This window comes from Carassius carassius, chromosome 49 (assembly GCF_963082965.1).
Source record: "Carassius carassius chromosome 49, fCarCar2.1, whole genome shotgun sequence".
Taxonomy (NCBI): Eukaryota; Metazoa; Chordata; class Actinopteri; order Cypriniformes; family Cyprinidae; genus Carassius; species Carassius carassius.
In genome coordinates, this window is record NC_081803.1 from 21,337,953 (window position 1) to 21,355,814 (window position 17,862).

Genomic DNA, 17,862 nt, shown 5'->3' on the forward strand with positions numbered 1-17,862 from the left:
GGTTCTTGGTTCTAAATAAATGCGACTTATATGTTTTTTTCCTCATCATGAAATATTTTTGGACTGATGCGACTTATACTCAAAAATACATAAAAAATACATAATTTTAAAATATGTATTTAATTTTAAATTGTATATATATATATATAATTCTTTTTTTTTGCAGAAACATGGTCGTATCACTGCACTTCTTTTTTTGTAGGCTAGAAAAAAAATCAGGGATGTGTCTTTTACATTAAATGACTCCTGGCTCCTGTCTAAAGTCTTTCCGGAGTGCCTACTTCTGCGCATGCGCACCTATTAATCCTGCTCAGCTCCATCATGGCGGCGAGGGGCCATGTGCAAGACCCCAACGACAGGAGATTGCGACCTATTTACGGTAAGATTCACATCGCAGTCCTGAGCTTACACAGACATATCGGGTCAGACTAGTGCTGTACGACCGGCCTGTGCGTTACTGAGTTTATCAAAGGGCTGCAGGAGCTGTGGAGAGCCGGTGAGGCCTGCGGATCTGAAGCCGCGGTGTCGGTTCGGCTGCGGCGCCTGATGACAGTGCGTCCTTACGCGGTCACACGCTGATGTTTCAATCGGTAGAGTAAAGCCTGTTTATAGCCCATCTAAACATTGAAATAATGTTTAAATATCCAGAGATCGGTGTAAATGTCATTTGATCAACCGGTTCATCACCTGTGTGAGATGTCAAAGAGATTAACACACTCAATATGAGCCATTTGTGCTTTAATTGTTCGTATTAAAGATAAATTATCTGAAGGTAGACCTGCTTATTGTCTTCCAGAGATTATATTTAAGTCTCTTTGTTTATATAGTTATGAACTATTGCGTTTTAAATTGGAACATTTGCTCCAAAGCTGTGCAGAAATGCCCTATGAGTGGCTTTAAATGCGTGAACTCTGAAACTTAATTGGTCTTAATACATAACCTTGGGGGACGCATAGCTTTGTTTTAAGTTAATTTAATATTGTATTTTTTACTGTCGAACTTGGTCAAGTTGCACACAGAAATAAAGATAAATCAAAGGTAGATAAGAATAAAGTAGATCAGATTAATTAATTAATATTTGAATCTATATTAGTTAAGATTAATTAAAGATGCATAATTTTATTGCGTGATCTGCCTTATTGACATTATAAAATGGTTAATTTACTGCATAAATGTATAATAAAATGTATTTTAATATTTGTATGGTATTCTGTTAAATTTAATTATTCAATAAATTATAAAATGTTTTATTCAGATATAGAGTGCTGTTTTTACCAATCAGCAACCAGGACCAGAATTTATAATTGTGATTTTATAAAAAAAATTTTAATGTAATTGCAGGTTCTGGAGTTCAGACTTTACAGATTTGTGCATTTAAATTGCATTGATTCAAACATATTTATATAATATAATATAATATAATTGTTATTATTTTTTATGAAATAAAATATCAATGGCTCGCTATTATTCTTCTACACTAGAGATGCTGCTCTGTGCATGTGAGGTTTATATTGATTAATAGATCAGTGACCTTCATTCTAGTGCTTTTTGCCCTCTTGCCATTCTGTTGTGTGAAAGTGATCTGGATTTGTGTGGGTGATTGATTAGAAATATAACCGTTATAAGGAAGGATGCATTAATTTACAGAAACATGGAAGTGTTCTACAATGTGGCCTGGTTAATTTTGGCATCCAGCTGTCATCAGACATGGTCCTGTGTTCTTTTAGCAGAGACTCATGGGAAGGGAGGGTTCTTGTACTCTGAATCGCATTGAGCATCTGGTGAGAGAACGTTCTCACAGTGATGCAGTGTTGTGTTCGGTCCTCATCACCGATGCTGATGCACCCTCACTTGTGGTTATGCATGACTGGATGTACATACCTATTTTTCAAGGGATCATATTTCTCAATTTTGTCGCATTTTATCCACCTATAATGTAACTTGAGGTTTCTTGCACAGTTAAATTTTAGTTCATTAAAGTTCAGTAAGTTTCTTTCATCATTTACATCACCTTCATTGAACTCAAAAAAAGGGTTGTAACTGCATGAATACTTTAAATTATAATTGGGTATTGGTCTGTTGAAGTTTGACTGGCTGATTAGTGGCAGCCAGAGAGTTTATCAGTCTTAATTCACACTTTAATGATGGAAACACATGGTTGTTCTCTTTGGTAATCGTCAAAAATATTAATTTACTTCCACAACAGTGCTGTTTTGTTGTATTGAACTTGTTTTTCTCCTCTAGATTACCTTGACAATGGCAATAACAAGATGGCAATCCAGCAGGCTGACAAACTGCTGAAGAAGCACAAAGATCTTCACTGTGCAAAGGTGTTTTATATTTATTTAATTATATATTTATTTTAATTTATTATTTAATTATTTAATTTAATTATTAAATTATTACATTTATTTATTTAATTTATCTTTATTTATTTATTTATTTTTATTTTAATGTTTTAATTTTAATTAATTTATTTGATTTTATTTTTTCCCACAACCCCATGACCAGCTGGTCATATTACGGTAATAGCAAACACTAGGGCTGAATTTTTTGGGGAAAATGTAATTTGGATTTATTTTATTTTTATCCAGGTTTGCTGTTCTCATTTGTAAATCTGCACAGTTTGCCCACAGTGTTTTATATCAGTAATATCATTTATATTTTAATGTTTATTTATCAGTATGACTATAAAATAGTAAAAAATTCTAGCAATATTGTTGTTGTTATTTCTAGTATTGTTCTCAAATTTATTATATAAATAAAAAAATAATTGTTTAATTAAATCATTTAAACAAATCAAGTATATATATATATATATATATTAATAAATGAAGTAAAATATAGAAAATATAAACGTCACTGTGAAATAAAAGATCAACTATTTAAGAAAAAATATATTGTAATAATAGTAATTTTACAGTACATCTGTAAAATTTCAATAGTTATGGCTGTCTTGATTTCTTTATTTTCAAAAACTAGGTGATACTAAATGTATATGAGAAAACAAAAGCATTTTTGACCTTGCATGCATGTAAACCTATTGTAGGAGACAATATTAGGAACCTTAAAAATGGCATAATAGGGGCACTTTAAGAAAGAAAAAAACCTCATGAATTTGACCTGCTAGATTGGTAAATTAGCTCCAGACACATTTATCACATGCTCTGCTCTTGTTTGGTAGGTCTTGAAGGCGATCGGTCTGCAGCGCACAGGAAAACAGGATGAAGCCTTCACACTCGCACAGGAAGTGGCCGTTCTCGAACCCACAGACGACAACTCTCTGCAGGCCCTGACCATCCTCTACAGAGAAATGCACCGGCGTGAGTGTTACAAGCACTGACATGTCATTTTTCTGTCCTGTCGAAATGCCAATCAGAGCATGTTTAGTTTTAATATACAAAGCTACCACATGCACTACCAACCCATGAACTCTAATTTTGTGCATTTTGCTCTTTCTTTCTACAGCCGAGTTAGTGTCCAAGCTTTATGAAGCTGCAGTCCGGAAAGTTCCAGCGAGTGAGGAGTACCACTCTCACCTCTTCATGGCTTACGCCCGGGTCGGAGAGTACAAGAAAATGCAGCAGGTTTTGTTTGTATCCGCTCTTATTTCATCAGTCTTTACACCCTGTTTAAAAAATGAATTAGGGCTGAATTAAATAGGGGAAAATCAAATCTGATTTTAAAATGCAGTTAAAAAAAATCTCCAGGTTTGCTGTGCTTGTTTGTAGGGCTGCAAAATTCAGCATAAATTTAGATTATATATCAATATCACTGTAATAATAAGAGCAGTAGTAATAATAATAATAATATAATTATTATTATTATTATTTAAATCAACAAAATAAGAATTTAATAAGAAATATTACTATTATTCACTTTAAAATAAAATAAAAATCTAGAATTTAAAAAGTGGTATATAATTACTATAATAATAATAATAATAATAATTTCAATTTACAGTAATATTCATGTTTTCAAACATTAAATCATTGAGTTTTATTTTGGCAGAAAACCACAGGGAGCCATTATTATTTATTTTATTATTTCTTATTGCAGAAATACATTATATATATATATATATATATATATATATATATATGTATATGTGTGTGTGTATGCATGTTGTGTTATTTTGTATATGTTTAAATGACTGTGGTGGCTCATACCAACTTAATTGGATTAATAAAACCTAGTTTGGGACTGCTATTTAATAGCCTTACCTTATAGGTTGTTTATTTATCGATATTAGTAATACTCTTATAATTTATGTGTAAGTTAAGTAAAGGGGGAACAGTACTTTAATGACTTTTGTCTTTCCACTCTTCTGACAGGCTGGAATGGCACTGTATAAAATTATCCCCAAAAACCCATATTACTTCTGGTCGGTTATGAGCTTGGTGATGCAGGTACAATTTATGTTTTCTTGGTTACATAAACAATACATTTCATAGATGAACCAATGCAGAACAAAATACATCGACTTAAGCAATTCAGTACGTTTCAGGCCATCTCCGCACGAGACGAGAAGCTCTCTCAGACCATGTTCCTGCCGCTGGCTGAGCGTATGGTGGAAAAAATGGTAAAGGAGGAGAAAATAGAGGCAGAAGCTGAGGTAGGACAATGGTATCGAGAATCTGCTTCTGATTTCAGCCATTTGAAGTTTATGATGCATTTTCCCTCGGCCATTCCAGGTCCAGCTGTATTTCATGATCTTGGAGCGTTTGGGGAAATATGTGGAGGCACTGGAGGTGGTTCAGGGGCCACTTGGAGGTGAGGAAAAAACACTGTGTTCTTCAAAGGAATATTCTGGGTTATTCCCAGTTGAATGTCTTTGTGTTGCATCTGTGACATGCTGTTAGTTGCCAGAGTTGAGAAGCATTTAAAAAAGAACAATTTACCAATGCATGGGGATTTTCTCCATATAAACAACATATTATTATGAAAGCTTGGGTAGAGAACTGGGTAAAAAAAAAAGGTAATTGTGACCTTTTTGTCTCACAGTTCTGACTTGAATATGAATTGAAAGATATAAAATCAATAAAAGGTCGCAGTTTTTGTCATGTAAACTCACAATTGCAAGAAAAAAAGTTTATATTTTGCAGTTCTCAGAAAAAAAGTCAGAATTGTTAGATATAAAGTCAGAATAGCAAGAATAAAAGATGAAATGTCACAATTGCCTTTATTTTTTGTTCTGTTGCAGAAACAATAGTTTATAGTTCACATCTCTTTTTGGTATTAAGTAACCTGCGGTCAAATAATTGAATATTAGGGCTTCCCCCATAATACTTGACTAACCTTTAGTCGACAAGAAGAGGCTTGGTCAACCAAAATGTTATTAGTCGCTTAGTTGCAGAAAAAAAAAATCCACAGGAAGTAGTGAGGTCACTTGGTCTATGACGGACAGATAATTAACGGCTGGATTTTGTGGTAATACAGTAAGGTTACATCCAAAGAATGTACTACTATAAGAGTAGTACATCTTTAGAATCTGAAAGCCTGTATGTTGCACTTTTGTAAAATAAAGAAAGCAAACGGTATCCGCTTTCTGCCGTCTCGGTCTCTGTAAATTTGAATGCGAAACTCCATGTATACTTGTTTTACAGACATGAAAAATATATCTATAGAGAGTGAAATGTCTACTTTCAAATGAAACGTTTCAAATCTGAAAAAAATAATAATTCTTAGATGTAATTTGAACGAAACTTGCATGCAGGTGCATCCACTGTGGAGATGACAATTCAGTGATGCCGAATTCATCTTTTAAGACAAAACCCCAAAAACATTAGATTCAAGATTCAAGATTTTTATTCGTCACATACAAGATTATATATAGCATATATAACCAGCTGTGAAATAATCAATTAATCAATCGATTATTAACATGTTAATCTTTCTGTTTTTCCCTGACACATTCATCATCATATTACTTCTGCTGGTCTGCTGGGGCAAGTTTTATGTGTGCTCGAGCGCTTTTTCAGCTTTTTTTTAATTAAATGGTTTATTAATAAACGTGCGATTAATCAACCAATGCGTAAAATTAATGACGACTAGTCAACCAAAAAGATCTTTAGTCGAGGGCATCCCTACTGAATATACATTACTGTTCAAAATGAGGGTTGTAAAGACTAGTTAACTTTCATGCTTTGCTGTGACGCTTTTAAGCTTGACGTCAACTAGTCACTGGGCCTATAGAGGGAGCAACCGGACGAGATATCTTTGAAGTCACGTTTATGCTTCGTTTCTTAACAGTTTAATGAAAATGACAAATAAATGCATTCTCCAAAAGTGCTCCACAAGACTTGTGACATTCTACCGTCAGGATGCTCAGAATTTCAACAAATTTCGATCTAAAGTATCCCGATAGAAATTTGTTGCCTATTCTAAATGGGAAAGCGCTCAAGCACCATAGCTTGGCGACATCGTTTAAAAAGTTGCCCCATGTGTCATCACCTTCAAAGTTCAGATTTATTTGTTCATTCATGATGTGAACAGCGACTAGTTGATGTCGACTTGACTTTCATCACATAAATTTCATGAAAACTCATTGAACCCCTAGTTCAAAATTTTGTGGTCAATATTTTATTTTTTATTTTTTTTTGTAAGACATTCATTTATTCAGCAAGGGCACATTAAATTGATCAAAAGTAACTTAAGTAATGTTTACAAAACATTTCTCTTTCAAATAAATGCTGTTCTTTTGAACCTTCTATTTAAAGAATCCTGAAAAAAAATCAAAATTTCCCTTAAAAAATATTAATGTTCTCAGCATTGATAATAATCAGAAATGTTTCTTGAGGAGCAAATCAGCATATTAGAATTATTTCTGAAGGATCATGTGACACTGAAGACTGGAGTAATGATGCTGAAAATACAGTTTTGATTGATTTTATCGACACATTTAATGTCTCTTAGTCATTCTGCCATGTCTCCCTCAGAGAAGCTGACCAGTGAACTGCAGAGCCGTGAGAACAAATGCATGATGATGTACCGCCGTCTGGAGCGCTGGGCCGAGTGCAATGCGCTGTCCTGCAAGCTGCTTCTGAAAAAGTGAGTCCACTAAGAAAACTGATCCGTAACGGATTTAACATAAATAGCCACTTCTGAGTGAAATTATTCCATTTTATTAGTTAACCTGTCACTTTATATCTTTCCCTGCAGCCCTGATGACTGGCAGTTCTACTTATTGTACTTTGACTCTTTGTTCCACCTCATTGATCAGAGCTGGACGCCTCCACATGAAGGAGCTCAGTAAGTAGTAATTATATATCTGGGAAAGAGTTTGCTGCACTTGAAATGGAAAGTCAAGTACACTGCATTGTATACTGGCTGTAGTTGATTGGATACTCCATGCATTTTGAGCACAGTTTGTGTAATAGAAGTTGAGTTCCTGTGGCTCAAGTGGTAGAGCATTGCGTTAGCAGTGCAAAAGGTTGTGGGTTCGATTCCTAGGGAACACATGTTAGGTAAATAATGTTAGCCTGAATGCACTAAGTCTGCTAAATGCATTCATTTAATTTTTTCATTTAGAAAGTAGTTGCTATTCTGAACACATCCTGTCTCGGTCTCATACATGTTGTGGTGTTCCTCTCAACGCTGCAGTACTGCAGAAGGGGAGGTGCATGCCTCCATATCCCAGGCCCTCAGCTTCATGGAGGACCGAATAGCCACAGAAGAAGCAAAGGAGTCCAAGCATCTGAGAGGGCCGTACCTGGCCCGTCTGGAGCTCATCAGACGGCTCCGGGAGCGCAGCTGTCCTGAAGCACAGCAGCTAGGTACAGGATGGGTCTGGGCCGCTTTACACGCAACTGCATGTTTGCTGTATGTTTCTGACGTGTTTTCCCACCATGACGCAGGTGAACCTCTTGAACTCATGTTCCAGTTCTTTGTCAAGTTTGGAGACAAGCCATGTTGCATCACCGACTTGAAGATCTTTCTGGATCTTCTCGCACCTGACCAACATGTGCAGGTAATCATGATGAGAAGCAAGATCATTGCATCACAGTAGATCCCCTAGCACTGAATAAGAAAATCCATTTTTATACATGTGTGTATGTGTGTATTTGCTTACCCCCAAAAGAATATTTAAAGTCATTACTGTGTTTAATGAGAAAAGCATCAAATAAACATTACAAAGTAGCTTTAGAAAGAAATGTATATATATATTTTTAAGATTATTGGTATTTTTATATATTTACAGACTGTTTATTGCAGCTCATAGATGCCATGAATGCATTTACACTGAAATTACAATTGCATAAATAATGCCTTGAGATCAATTGGTGGATTTTTTTTTATAAAAAGTAGATAGGCTATAAGAAACTAAAACTTTCCAGTAGGTGGATGATTCAATCATTCATTAAACTTTATGAATGGACCATTGAATCATTGACTCACTTAATTCATTCAAAAAGGAGAATCATTGCTGTTAGACACGCATTAGTTCATCTCTGGCTTTATTGATAATTTTGTGAGCAAAACTGAGCAAAAACAGACTATTTTTTTTACTTTTTACTCGCTGAACTGTTGGATAAATTCAATATGATATTTGCACTTGTGCTCTTTCAGTCAAAAAACTGCACTCATGTGATAATGCTTTCACAGCTTGTGTGATATTGTTTAACTTTATCATATGGTATACATATCTATATGTGAATCTCAATTTTGAAAATGTGACCCTTATGACTGGTTTTGTGGTCCAGGGTCATATATATGAACGTTCTTGCGACTGTCTCAGTTCATCAACAGGCTGATGGAGGCCGTGCCTCTGTGCGCTCCAGGAGAGGATGGTGTTGCTCTTCCAGGAGACACTCGGGCTCTTCAGAGACATCTGTGTGTGACCCAGCTGAGCCGCAGTCTGGGTCAGCAGCACGCGCTCAACACCGAGGGCAAACTGAGCCTCATCAAACAACTGAAGGCACATTACCAGCACGGCTTACAGTTCGGTAAGCAGATGACTAGGCAGGTTGAACTATTAAGATTTCTTCTAATATGTGTCTAATATTTATTCGGCTTCCTATCAGATATTTATATTTATTTCTATTTAATACAGATTTTCTTTCTGTCCTAGGGACGTCCTGTTTAAAAACAGAGCTACAGTTCTCTGATATGTACTGTCTCATGGCGGCTCATGTGTTTATAGACCTGTGGCTGGAGACGGGTGAGTCTGCTGCTAATTCTTACAGTCACCTTGATTGAAAGCGTTCATGTTTTCATGTTAATGTGCTGTGTCTGTGCTGTAGGTGATCAGAACATGTTGTGGCAGTGTCTGGGGCTGTTAGAGGAAGGTCTCTCCCACAGTTCCTCTAATGCTCAGTTCAAACTGCTGCTTTTGCTTCTGTACTGTCGTCTGGGGGCTTTTGAGCCGGTGGTAGATCTTTACTCCAGTCTCGACGCCAAACACGTCCAGCACGACACCATAGGGTAAGAACGTGTCTTAAAACGCGTTAAAACATGTCCTTTTTTTTTTTTTTTATGTGTTCCTGGTCTTATTGTGCACGGTTGATCAGGGCACCTGATTTAAAATTTTTAAAAAGCTATTATTTTATGATTATTAGAGATTAAATGCATACATGAAATATTGTACTTTATATTGGAAAACCAATTACACCATTGAAAATATACACATTACCATACACATTAAAAACTAAGTAAACCATGTAATAATAAGTAACCTGGTTTGTGAGTGTTATTTTAGTAGTATTTATGTACTGTTATAGTACTTTTTACTTTATATATATATATACACATTCATAATCACATTCGTTCACAGTAATTTTAGTATTTAACTATTTTATTTCATTCAGTAGCTAATGCAATATTTCTGAATTTCATTTACCGTATTTTCCGGACTATAAGTCACACTTTTTTTCATAGTTTGGCTGGTCCTGCGACTTATAGTCAGGTGCGACTTATTTATCAAAATTAATTAGACATGAACCGAGAGAAATTAACCAAGAGAGAACATTACCGTCTACAGCCGCAAGAGGGCGCTCTAATGCTGCTCAGTGCTCCTGTAGTCTAACACTTGGAGGGGAAGTCGTGGCCTAATGGTTAGAGAGTCGGACTCCCAATCGAAAGGTTGTGAGTTCGAGTCCCGGGCCGGCAGGAATTGTGGGTGGGGGGAGTGCATGTACAGTTCTCTCTCCACCTTCAATACCACGACTTAGGTGCCCTTGAGCAAGGCATCGAACCCCCAACTGCTCCCCGGGCGCCGCAGCATAAATGGCTGCCCACTGCTCCGGGTGTGTGCTCACAGTGTGTGTGTGTGTGTTCACTGCTCTGTGTGTGTGCATTTCGGATGGGTTAAATGCAGAGCACAAATTCTGAGTATGGGTCACCATACTTGGCTGAATGTCACTTCACTGAAGACATAGAGCGCCCTCTCGTGGCTGGAGACGGTAATGTTTTCTCTTGGTTCTAAATAAATGCGACTTGTTTTTTTCCTCGTCATGACATATTTTTGGACTGATGCGACTTATACTCAGGTGCGGCTTATAGTCCGAAAAATACAATAAGTTTAAGTTTTTTTTATTCAAATTTTAATGTTTACTCTTCCAATTAACAACTATTTTAAAGTACCCTTTTCACGGACTATAATGAAGCATTTCAGACACAGTTATTCAAATCATAAATCTAGCAATACTTTTTATATTTTTTTGTATTCTTAGTTTAAACCACATTATAAATATGCATATATATTTTTTTATAATATTTGGATTTTATTTTAATTAATATTTTCAGTTTTGAATTAACAGAAGGCATTTGAATAGTGTTAGTTAATAACACTAGTGAAGAAAAAAAATATATATATTTTTTATGCTTTTGTTTGTTTAACGCACCAACAAAATAAAATAAATTTGAATGCATTATGTACCAATTCAAGGTAAAGAAAAAAAAATACACTTCAAAATATTTTGAGAAGTGAAATTTCTTCTAATATAGGAAAAAACAAGAAGTTATGATATTAAGCCAGTCTATCATACTATAATTATCTAAAAATAATACAAAAAGAAAAAATCATGGAATCACATTAATGCATCACAGTACATTAGGTTAAATGCGCTGAGCAAGCAGTTTGACTCCTAATAGCAATGTGCTTTTGGTTTTGTCTTCATCCAGGTATTTATTGACCCGCTATGCAGAGTCTTTGGGCCAGTTTGCTGCTGCTTCCCAGTCTTGTAACTTCTCCCTCAGGTTTTTTCACTCGAACCAGAAAGATGTACGTTCTCATAGTTCAACAGCAGTTCATGTACAAAAATGACCATTCTGTCCTCATTTACTCACGCTCATGCTGCTTGATCCCTCAGACCTCAGAATACATCATTCAAGCATACAAGTACGGTGCTTTTGAGAAAATCCCTGAGTTCATCGCCTTCAGGAACAGACTCAATCACTCGCTGCACTTTGCCCAGGTGCGCACGGAGAGGATGCTGCTGGACCTCTTCCTGGAAGCCGACATGTTAGTCGCTCTTTATCTATCGTACTTTGTCTTTTAGAAATCACAAGGTGATATTTCGACAGGTCTCTGATTGTTGCCACTCTATTGTTGCACAGATCGTCGTCTCTAGAAGAGAGTGTAAAATCGATGTGTCTCTGTCCGGAAGAGGATGACATCCCGTGGGACAGTTTAAGGGACAACCGTGACCTGACTGTCCTCGTCAGCTGGGACCCTAAGGACCGGTACGATGAGTCTATCCTCCTGAACGATCACATGTTTTAAGCATACGTTTGTTTTAATGGTGATCACACACTGCAGGCACCTGAACGAGGAGCACAAGCAGCGCTCTCTAGAGGAAGACACCCTGTGGCTGAGGTTGAGGTCGCTCACGCTGCGTCTGATTGGCTGCGTCTCTGCGCTCGCTCATCCGCCGGCATCACGCAACTCTGAGAAGACGACTGAAAACGGAGTAGCGGCCAAACCGTCTTCTCTACAGTCGCTGCTCTCACAGCTAGAAAACACACTAAACCAGGCCACGCAGTTCACAGAAAAACAACCGCAGGTCAGAAACCTTACAGACCGTTCAGCAAATCCTGCCACACATAACTGTATATGCATCATGCAAGTTTTATGAGATCATGTTAACTGAATGCATGCAATATTGTGCTTTTGATAATGAATTGAAAATTTTTTAACTGTAATATACAGTTTCGCGTACACTTCTGTAATTTATAGTATTTATTAATATTTAGACATTTTCAGTCTTCAATTTAGTCTACGTTTTATTAATATTTAATGTGCTTTTAATTTTTTTTCCTTTTCATATTTTTATTTACCTTTTTACATTTGTTTATTTTTTCCCGTTTTTTAGTACTTTTTTTTACTTTATTTTGTTTAACATTTCTCATCTATTTTTCTGTCTAATATTAAGATTTTATTTTATATTAATGAATAAGATGTTCATGACTCACTTGATGTTATTTTAAAGTTATTTTTTTGAGTAAAACCAAGACCTTGAAAAACGAGACTATTTCAGAATAAATTTTTTGAATTATTTTATATTTTGAGTTTTCATTTCAGTTTTAGTAATTCTGTAATGAGCTTTTGTCGTTTTTATTATTGTAATTTAGCTTTATTCTGCTTAATTTTTGTTTTAAATTGTTGCCAAGACAATTTTTCATTTCGATAGATTTCAATGAACAAAAGTGATTTTAAATATTTCTAGTTACAGTAATTACACTGGTGAAGAAAAATTAAAATTATTTTATGATTTTTCTACTTTTAACTAACAATATTAAACGCTAACAAATTAAATACATTAACATCAAATTCATTAAAAAAAAAAAAACATGCCAAAAATCATTAGGATATTAAGTAAAGACGATGTTCCATGAAGATATTTTTTAAATGTCCTACCGTAAATAGATCAAAATTGTATTTTTGATTAATGATATGCATTGCTAAGAATTTATTTGGACAACTTTAAAGATGATTTTCTCAATATTTAGATTTTTTTTTTTGCACCCTCAGATTCCAGATTTTCAAATAGTTGTATCTCATACCAATATTCTCAGATCCTAACAGACCATACATCAATGGAAATAATGTTTATTCAGCTTTTAGATAATGCATAAATCTCAATTTCGAAAAATTGACACTTAATACTGGTCTTGTGCTCCATGGTGGGAAAGGAAGTTCTGTGCATTGATTATGTGTGTGTCGTGGTTCTCAGCATCAGTACCCGTTTGTGGGTCCCGTGGCTTCTCGTCTGGCTCAGGCTCTGTCCAGCGGATGCTGTCAGTGTCAGCTCTCCTCTCTACAGATCCCTCTGCACCTCCAGGAGCTCGAGGCCACCGGCCTGGGTTCGTTTCTTCACACCTCCTTATGAACAGCAATCCTGCTTGATTTCATGGCAAATAATAGCATACTCCTTCTGTAACGATAAGTTTTAAATCTGTGATATTAAATTCTACTATTTATTATATATTACATCATGTACATTTGTATTATATTTTGAATCCTTCAGATTAATTTGACTTACGATTGTATTGCAATAATAATGTTGTCTCTTGTATTTTTAGATGAATCAGCAGAGCTTCAGACACAGATTTCTAATCTTTTCAAATCTTTAGCAGTACAACTTCAAGGTACGTTTAAAACTACTTTGATAGTTTTAAACGCATTCATGTTTAATGTTTCACATTTTATCACAAGTTGAATCATTATTGGTATCCATATTAACCAATATTGGTTATTTTCTTCCACTAATCATTTTGTTTCTGATTTGTTTCTTTTCTGCTGATGAAACCAATTCCATGTGGCCAGCACAATAATCATAATAATAATAATAATAAAGTCCACTTTCACTATCCAAATCATGATGAAAATCATTCACCGTCAAATATTGTCTGTTTATAAAATTAATTATTTTCTGTTGATGCAACAAAGTCCATATGAGCAGGGAAAATAATAATAATAATTATTATTATTATTCAGCCTTATTTCACTATCTACCGTATTTTTCGGACTATAAGTCGCACCTGAGTATAAGTCGCATTTATTTAGAACCAAGCACCAAGAGAAAACATAACCGTCTACAGCCGCGAGAGGGCGCTCTATGTCTTCAGTGTACTGTAGACTACAGGAGCACTGAACAGCATAGAGCGCCCTCTCACGACTGTAGACGGTAATGTTTTCTATTCGTTCATTTCTCTCGGTTCATGTCAAATTAATTTTGATAAATAAGTCACACCTGACTATAAGTCGCAGGACCAGCCAAACTATGAAAAAAAGTGCGACTTATAGTCCGGAAAATACGGTAGTCAAATCCTTAAGAAAATAATGCACATTACAAAAGTTGTGTCGCAGTTTGTTTCATGTTGATTTTTTTTTTTCCTACATGCTTTTCCAGACATGTTGGAAAAATGTAAAGGAGATTTATTAGAAGTCAAAGACAGTCAAAGCAAGCCGCAACCATTTTTACTGGAGAATCACGTCTACTTAGTTGAAGTGAGTCTCTCTCCATCACAGAATTGAAGAGAATACAGGACTGTCTTGAGAAAATAAAAAAATAATTCATTCTTAACTGTTGTTTCCAGACTGTTTGCATCGTCTTATGGGTGTCTAATTACTGTGGAAGTGTCCTCCGACCCTTGAAGTCCAGTTTACAGAAGAAGAAGAAGAAGAAAAAAGAAGCCAGCACTGTAACGGTAGGAACAGCGCTGATCTCTCCCGAGTCTAGATGTGGATCGGTCTCTGTTTATGAGCTGATTTGTGTCTCCCACACAGCCTCCGGTGCTCTCGGCCTATCAGGAGTTCAGCAGCAGCTTGCAGAGTCTCCTCAATCAGGCGCTGGAGCACATCAAGAGCCAAGAGATCAGCCTGACGGCGCTGAAGCTGGGAGCCCTCAGTCTGGAGGCACAAACCCTGTCTGAGGTGCGTCTCTGAAACATTAGCAGCATCACGTCTCTTTTATTTTTTTTCTCTTTTATATTTCTGTTTAGCTTTAGTAGTTTTTATTTCAGTTGGTTTTTGATATTCCAACATTTATCATTTTTTTAAATAGTCATTAAGGAAAAAGTTAAGGATATTTAATTAGAACATTTAAGAATATTCCCCAAAATGCATCTTAATGGCAAGGCAAGGCATGTTTATTTATATAGAACATTTCATACACAATATGGTAATTCAATGGGATTTACATAAAATAAAATAATAATCACTACAATAAAAGCTGTTATATAGCAGTCTTAAGAAGTAGTCAAATTCTTGAAAAGATTCGTAAAAAGGATTAATTTAAGTGATTAATTGGGTTGTTTCAAGTTAGTTGTTGTAATTCTAATTGATAATGTATCAATTTTTTTATTATTTTATTTACAGGAAAAAGTTTTGTACTCCAAATAATAATTCTTGACTATTAGAGTTGTCTTAAATTCATTTTATTTAAAAATAATGATTTAATGAATTTGTAAGATTATTTAAAATTAATTGTTGTAAATGTAATATCTTTTTTTTTTTATTGATTTAAGTTGTTTTTATAATAAAAATTTTTAAGGATATGTTTAATTAAAAAAAATATATATTTTTGAATTATTTGTTTTTTGTTTTTTTACTTTTGCTAAATTATAATTTAAGGAGAAAGGTTAAGAATATTTTGTGTTCCCAAAAATGCTTCTTAGGTATAACAAAACTGAAGAAAATTCAAATTCTTGAGAAGAATCACCTTACATTTTTCATTAAAAAAATCATAATTTAATACATTTATTGGATTGTTTCAAATGAATTGTATATATATAAAAAAAAAAACTTATTATAGACTTCTAGAATGTTTGTGCAGCTGGCCCATGCTCCGGTAAAGAGTGTAAAGCTAGTGAAGTGCATCAGTCTGAATGCAATCTGAGGTTGAAACTAAGTGATGATGCTTCAAAGAAACCGTTTCTCTATTTTTGACCGCTGTTTTCTCGCCTCATTCAGGCGGAAGCGACCTTCACACAGACAGCCATGGAAAAGGTTCAGAGCAGCTACCTGCGCTCGCTGCAGGAGATCGGGGAACTGTTGAAGAAGAGAGCGGACACGTTAAAATCCCTCAAAATATGAGCGCTCCTTCGATCCGGTCCTCGGCCCCTAACGCATCCTCTCGTCTCAGTCTGTGAACTCTGCTGGTCTCGTCTCCTTTTCCTATTTATCTGTCTCATTACAACAGCTTCAGCACAGACATCAACGGTGCTCTGCACAGCACTTTTAAGTGGAAACGTAACCTTCATGTCCCTAGCCAAAACTACATAGGCAAATGAAAATAAGCAATTTTAGAAGTTCTGCTATAAATTATTGTACATAGTGTGAAGAGAGAGAATATCAACGAGAACTCCTTGGCAAATTAAAGTGACCTACTTTTGTCTTTTTGTCGATGTCTTGCGTTATTGTCTCTCACTTCCCAGCTGTAAACCTTGCAATCGACAGTTCGTTTTCAGACGACGCTCCAAAGCAAAACGGGCCCGAACAAGTAGCCAACTTCCAGACTGACACAGTTTACGATGCACAACCAGCCAAGAGCTACGCGAGGAGATTTTGCGCAAATTTTTGACAAGGTGGTGCGAGTATCCAGATGCTTCTTTAGCGATATTTGTTTGTATGTTACAAATGACTTTACTTGAGCCACTTGTAGCTTTCCCGACTGTTTGATTGGAATCGCCATCGTATGAAACAAATCGCATTGAGTTCTGCTTGGGGCAAGTTTGTTAACGTGATGGTTAAAGACGTTTATTCAATCATGTTTAGTAATTAATTTTTATGCTTAAAATGATTTGATTGGTTGTTTACTTAAAGAAATTGTGATTGCACTGATGATGAGGGTTTTATAATTGTTGCATACTGAAAATGTCTAAATTAGCCTTGCATTAAAGGGATAGTTCACCCCAAAATGAAAAATCTGTCATTTACTCACTCGTGTCATTCCAAACCCATAAATAATTGTTTTAATCCATTCTGAGATATTTCTGATCCTGAAAGTCTTTTCACCCAAAACAGAGACGCTTTAAAACATTCGAAAACTTTTTTTTTTTTTTTGTTAATATGAATCAAGCATTTTAATGCAAGTCTTCTGAATAGACAGGATTGTTTTATATGACGCACGAGAACGAATCTCTTTGGTTTGTTCTCTTGCATCCAAATGTAAACACTGTTTGAATGTTTTTGTGAATAAACGCCTAAAATAAATCCGTTAACCTAAAGGAGATTTGCAATAAACTCGCTCAACTCGTATGGATTTATTTTCACGAACCTTTTGTCTGAATAGGACAGAAACATCTCTGCTTTGGTTTAACAACATCTGAATAAAAACTATTCTTACACGTTTGGAATAATGTGAGGGTAACTTTAAATCATTTTGAGGTGAAATAACTCTTCAGTGTCGCAGTAGAGTCGAAGAAAGGTTTGTATACGACTGATTTGTTGATGTCTAAAGGGGAATGTGCAACTTGTTTACAATATTTCCGAGCTCCAGTGTGAATCATGTAATGTTTCTAGCGTGTGTTAGACGGTGTGCTGCAATCTACAAGCTTTAGACTTGAACTGGGAGGGTGGAAAGATGCTTTTCTCTTTTTTTATTGTTATTTTGGTCCAACACGACGGGTTGTGTGGTTCCAGGACTGAAGGGCTTCTTGCACGTCTTCACCGTCACAAAGCTCGAGGACGACGGGCGCGTCTGGACTGAGGAGGTCGTTTGGAGATGATCAAGAGGTGATGAAATCGTTTATTAGGGAAATTGAGAAAATACAAACAAAAACACTGGAATGTAAAAAGGACTTTTTAAATAAAAAGTAAATGTTCCACATGCCGTGTCTTTTTTTTTTTTTTTTGGCATCCCTTCATGCAATATGAAATGTGTAAGCAAGGTTTGCATTCACACGGCTTGCTTTATCTTT

At 35.5% G+C, this 17,862-nt stretch overlaps 1 protein-coding gene across 3 annotated transcripts; it reads left to right on the forward strand.

Moving 5' to 3' along the window:
* Window positions 1–264: 264 nt before the first annotated feature.
* On the forward strand, window positions 265–16,341 carry naa25 (N-alpha-acetyltransferase 25, NatB auxiliary subunit). 3 transcript variants are annotated; one of them, XM_059544377.1, is made up of 24 exons: window positions 265–379; window positions 2,245–2,330; window positions 3,185–3,323; window positions 3,469–3,587; window positions 4,335–4,409; window positions 4,508–4,615; window positions 4,695–4,773; window positions 6,939–7,050; window positions 7,162–7,251; window positions 7,603–7,775; window positions 7,857–7,969; window positions 8,738–8,945; window positions 9,071–9,160; window positions 9,243–9,423; window positions 11,122–11,221; window positions 11,310–11,461; window positions 11,557–11,682; window positions 11,759–12,002; window positions 13,173–13,302; window positions 13,522–13,587; window positions 14,352–14,449; window positions 14,539–14,649; window positions 14,729–14,875; window positions 15,914–16,341. In XM_059544377.1, the coding sequence occupies exons 1-24, from the start codon at window positions 322–324 to the stop codon at window positions 16,034–16,036; spliced, it is 2,928 nt and encodes a 975-aa protein (XP_059400360.1). In that variant the 5' UTR covers window positions 265–321; the 3' UTR covers window positions 16,037–16,341. The 3 variants fall into 3 exon arrangements, with proteins under 3 accessions (XP_059400360.1, XP_059400361.1, XP_059400362.1); XM_059544378.1 differs by having other exon boundaries at window positions 13,179–13,302; XM_059544379.1 differs by lacking the exon at window positions 265–379 and adding an exon at window positions 437–590.
* Window positions 16,342–17,862: the final 1,521 nt, after the last annotated feature.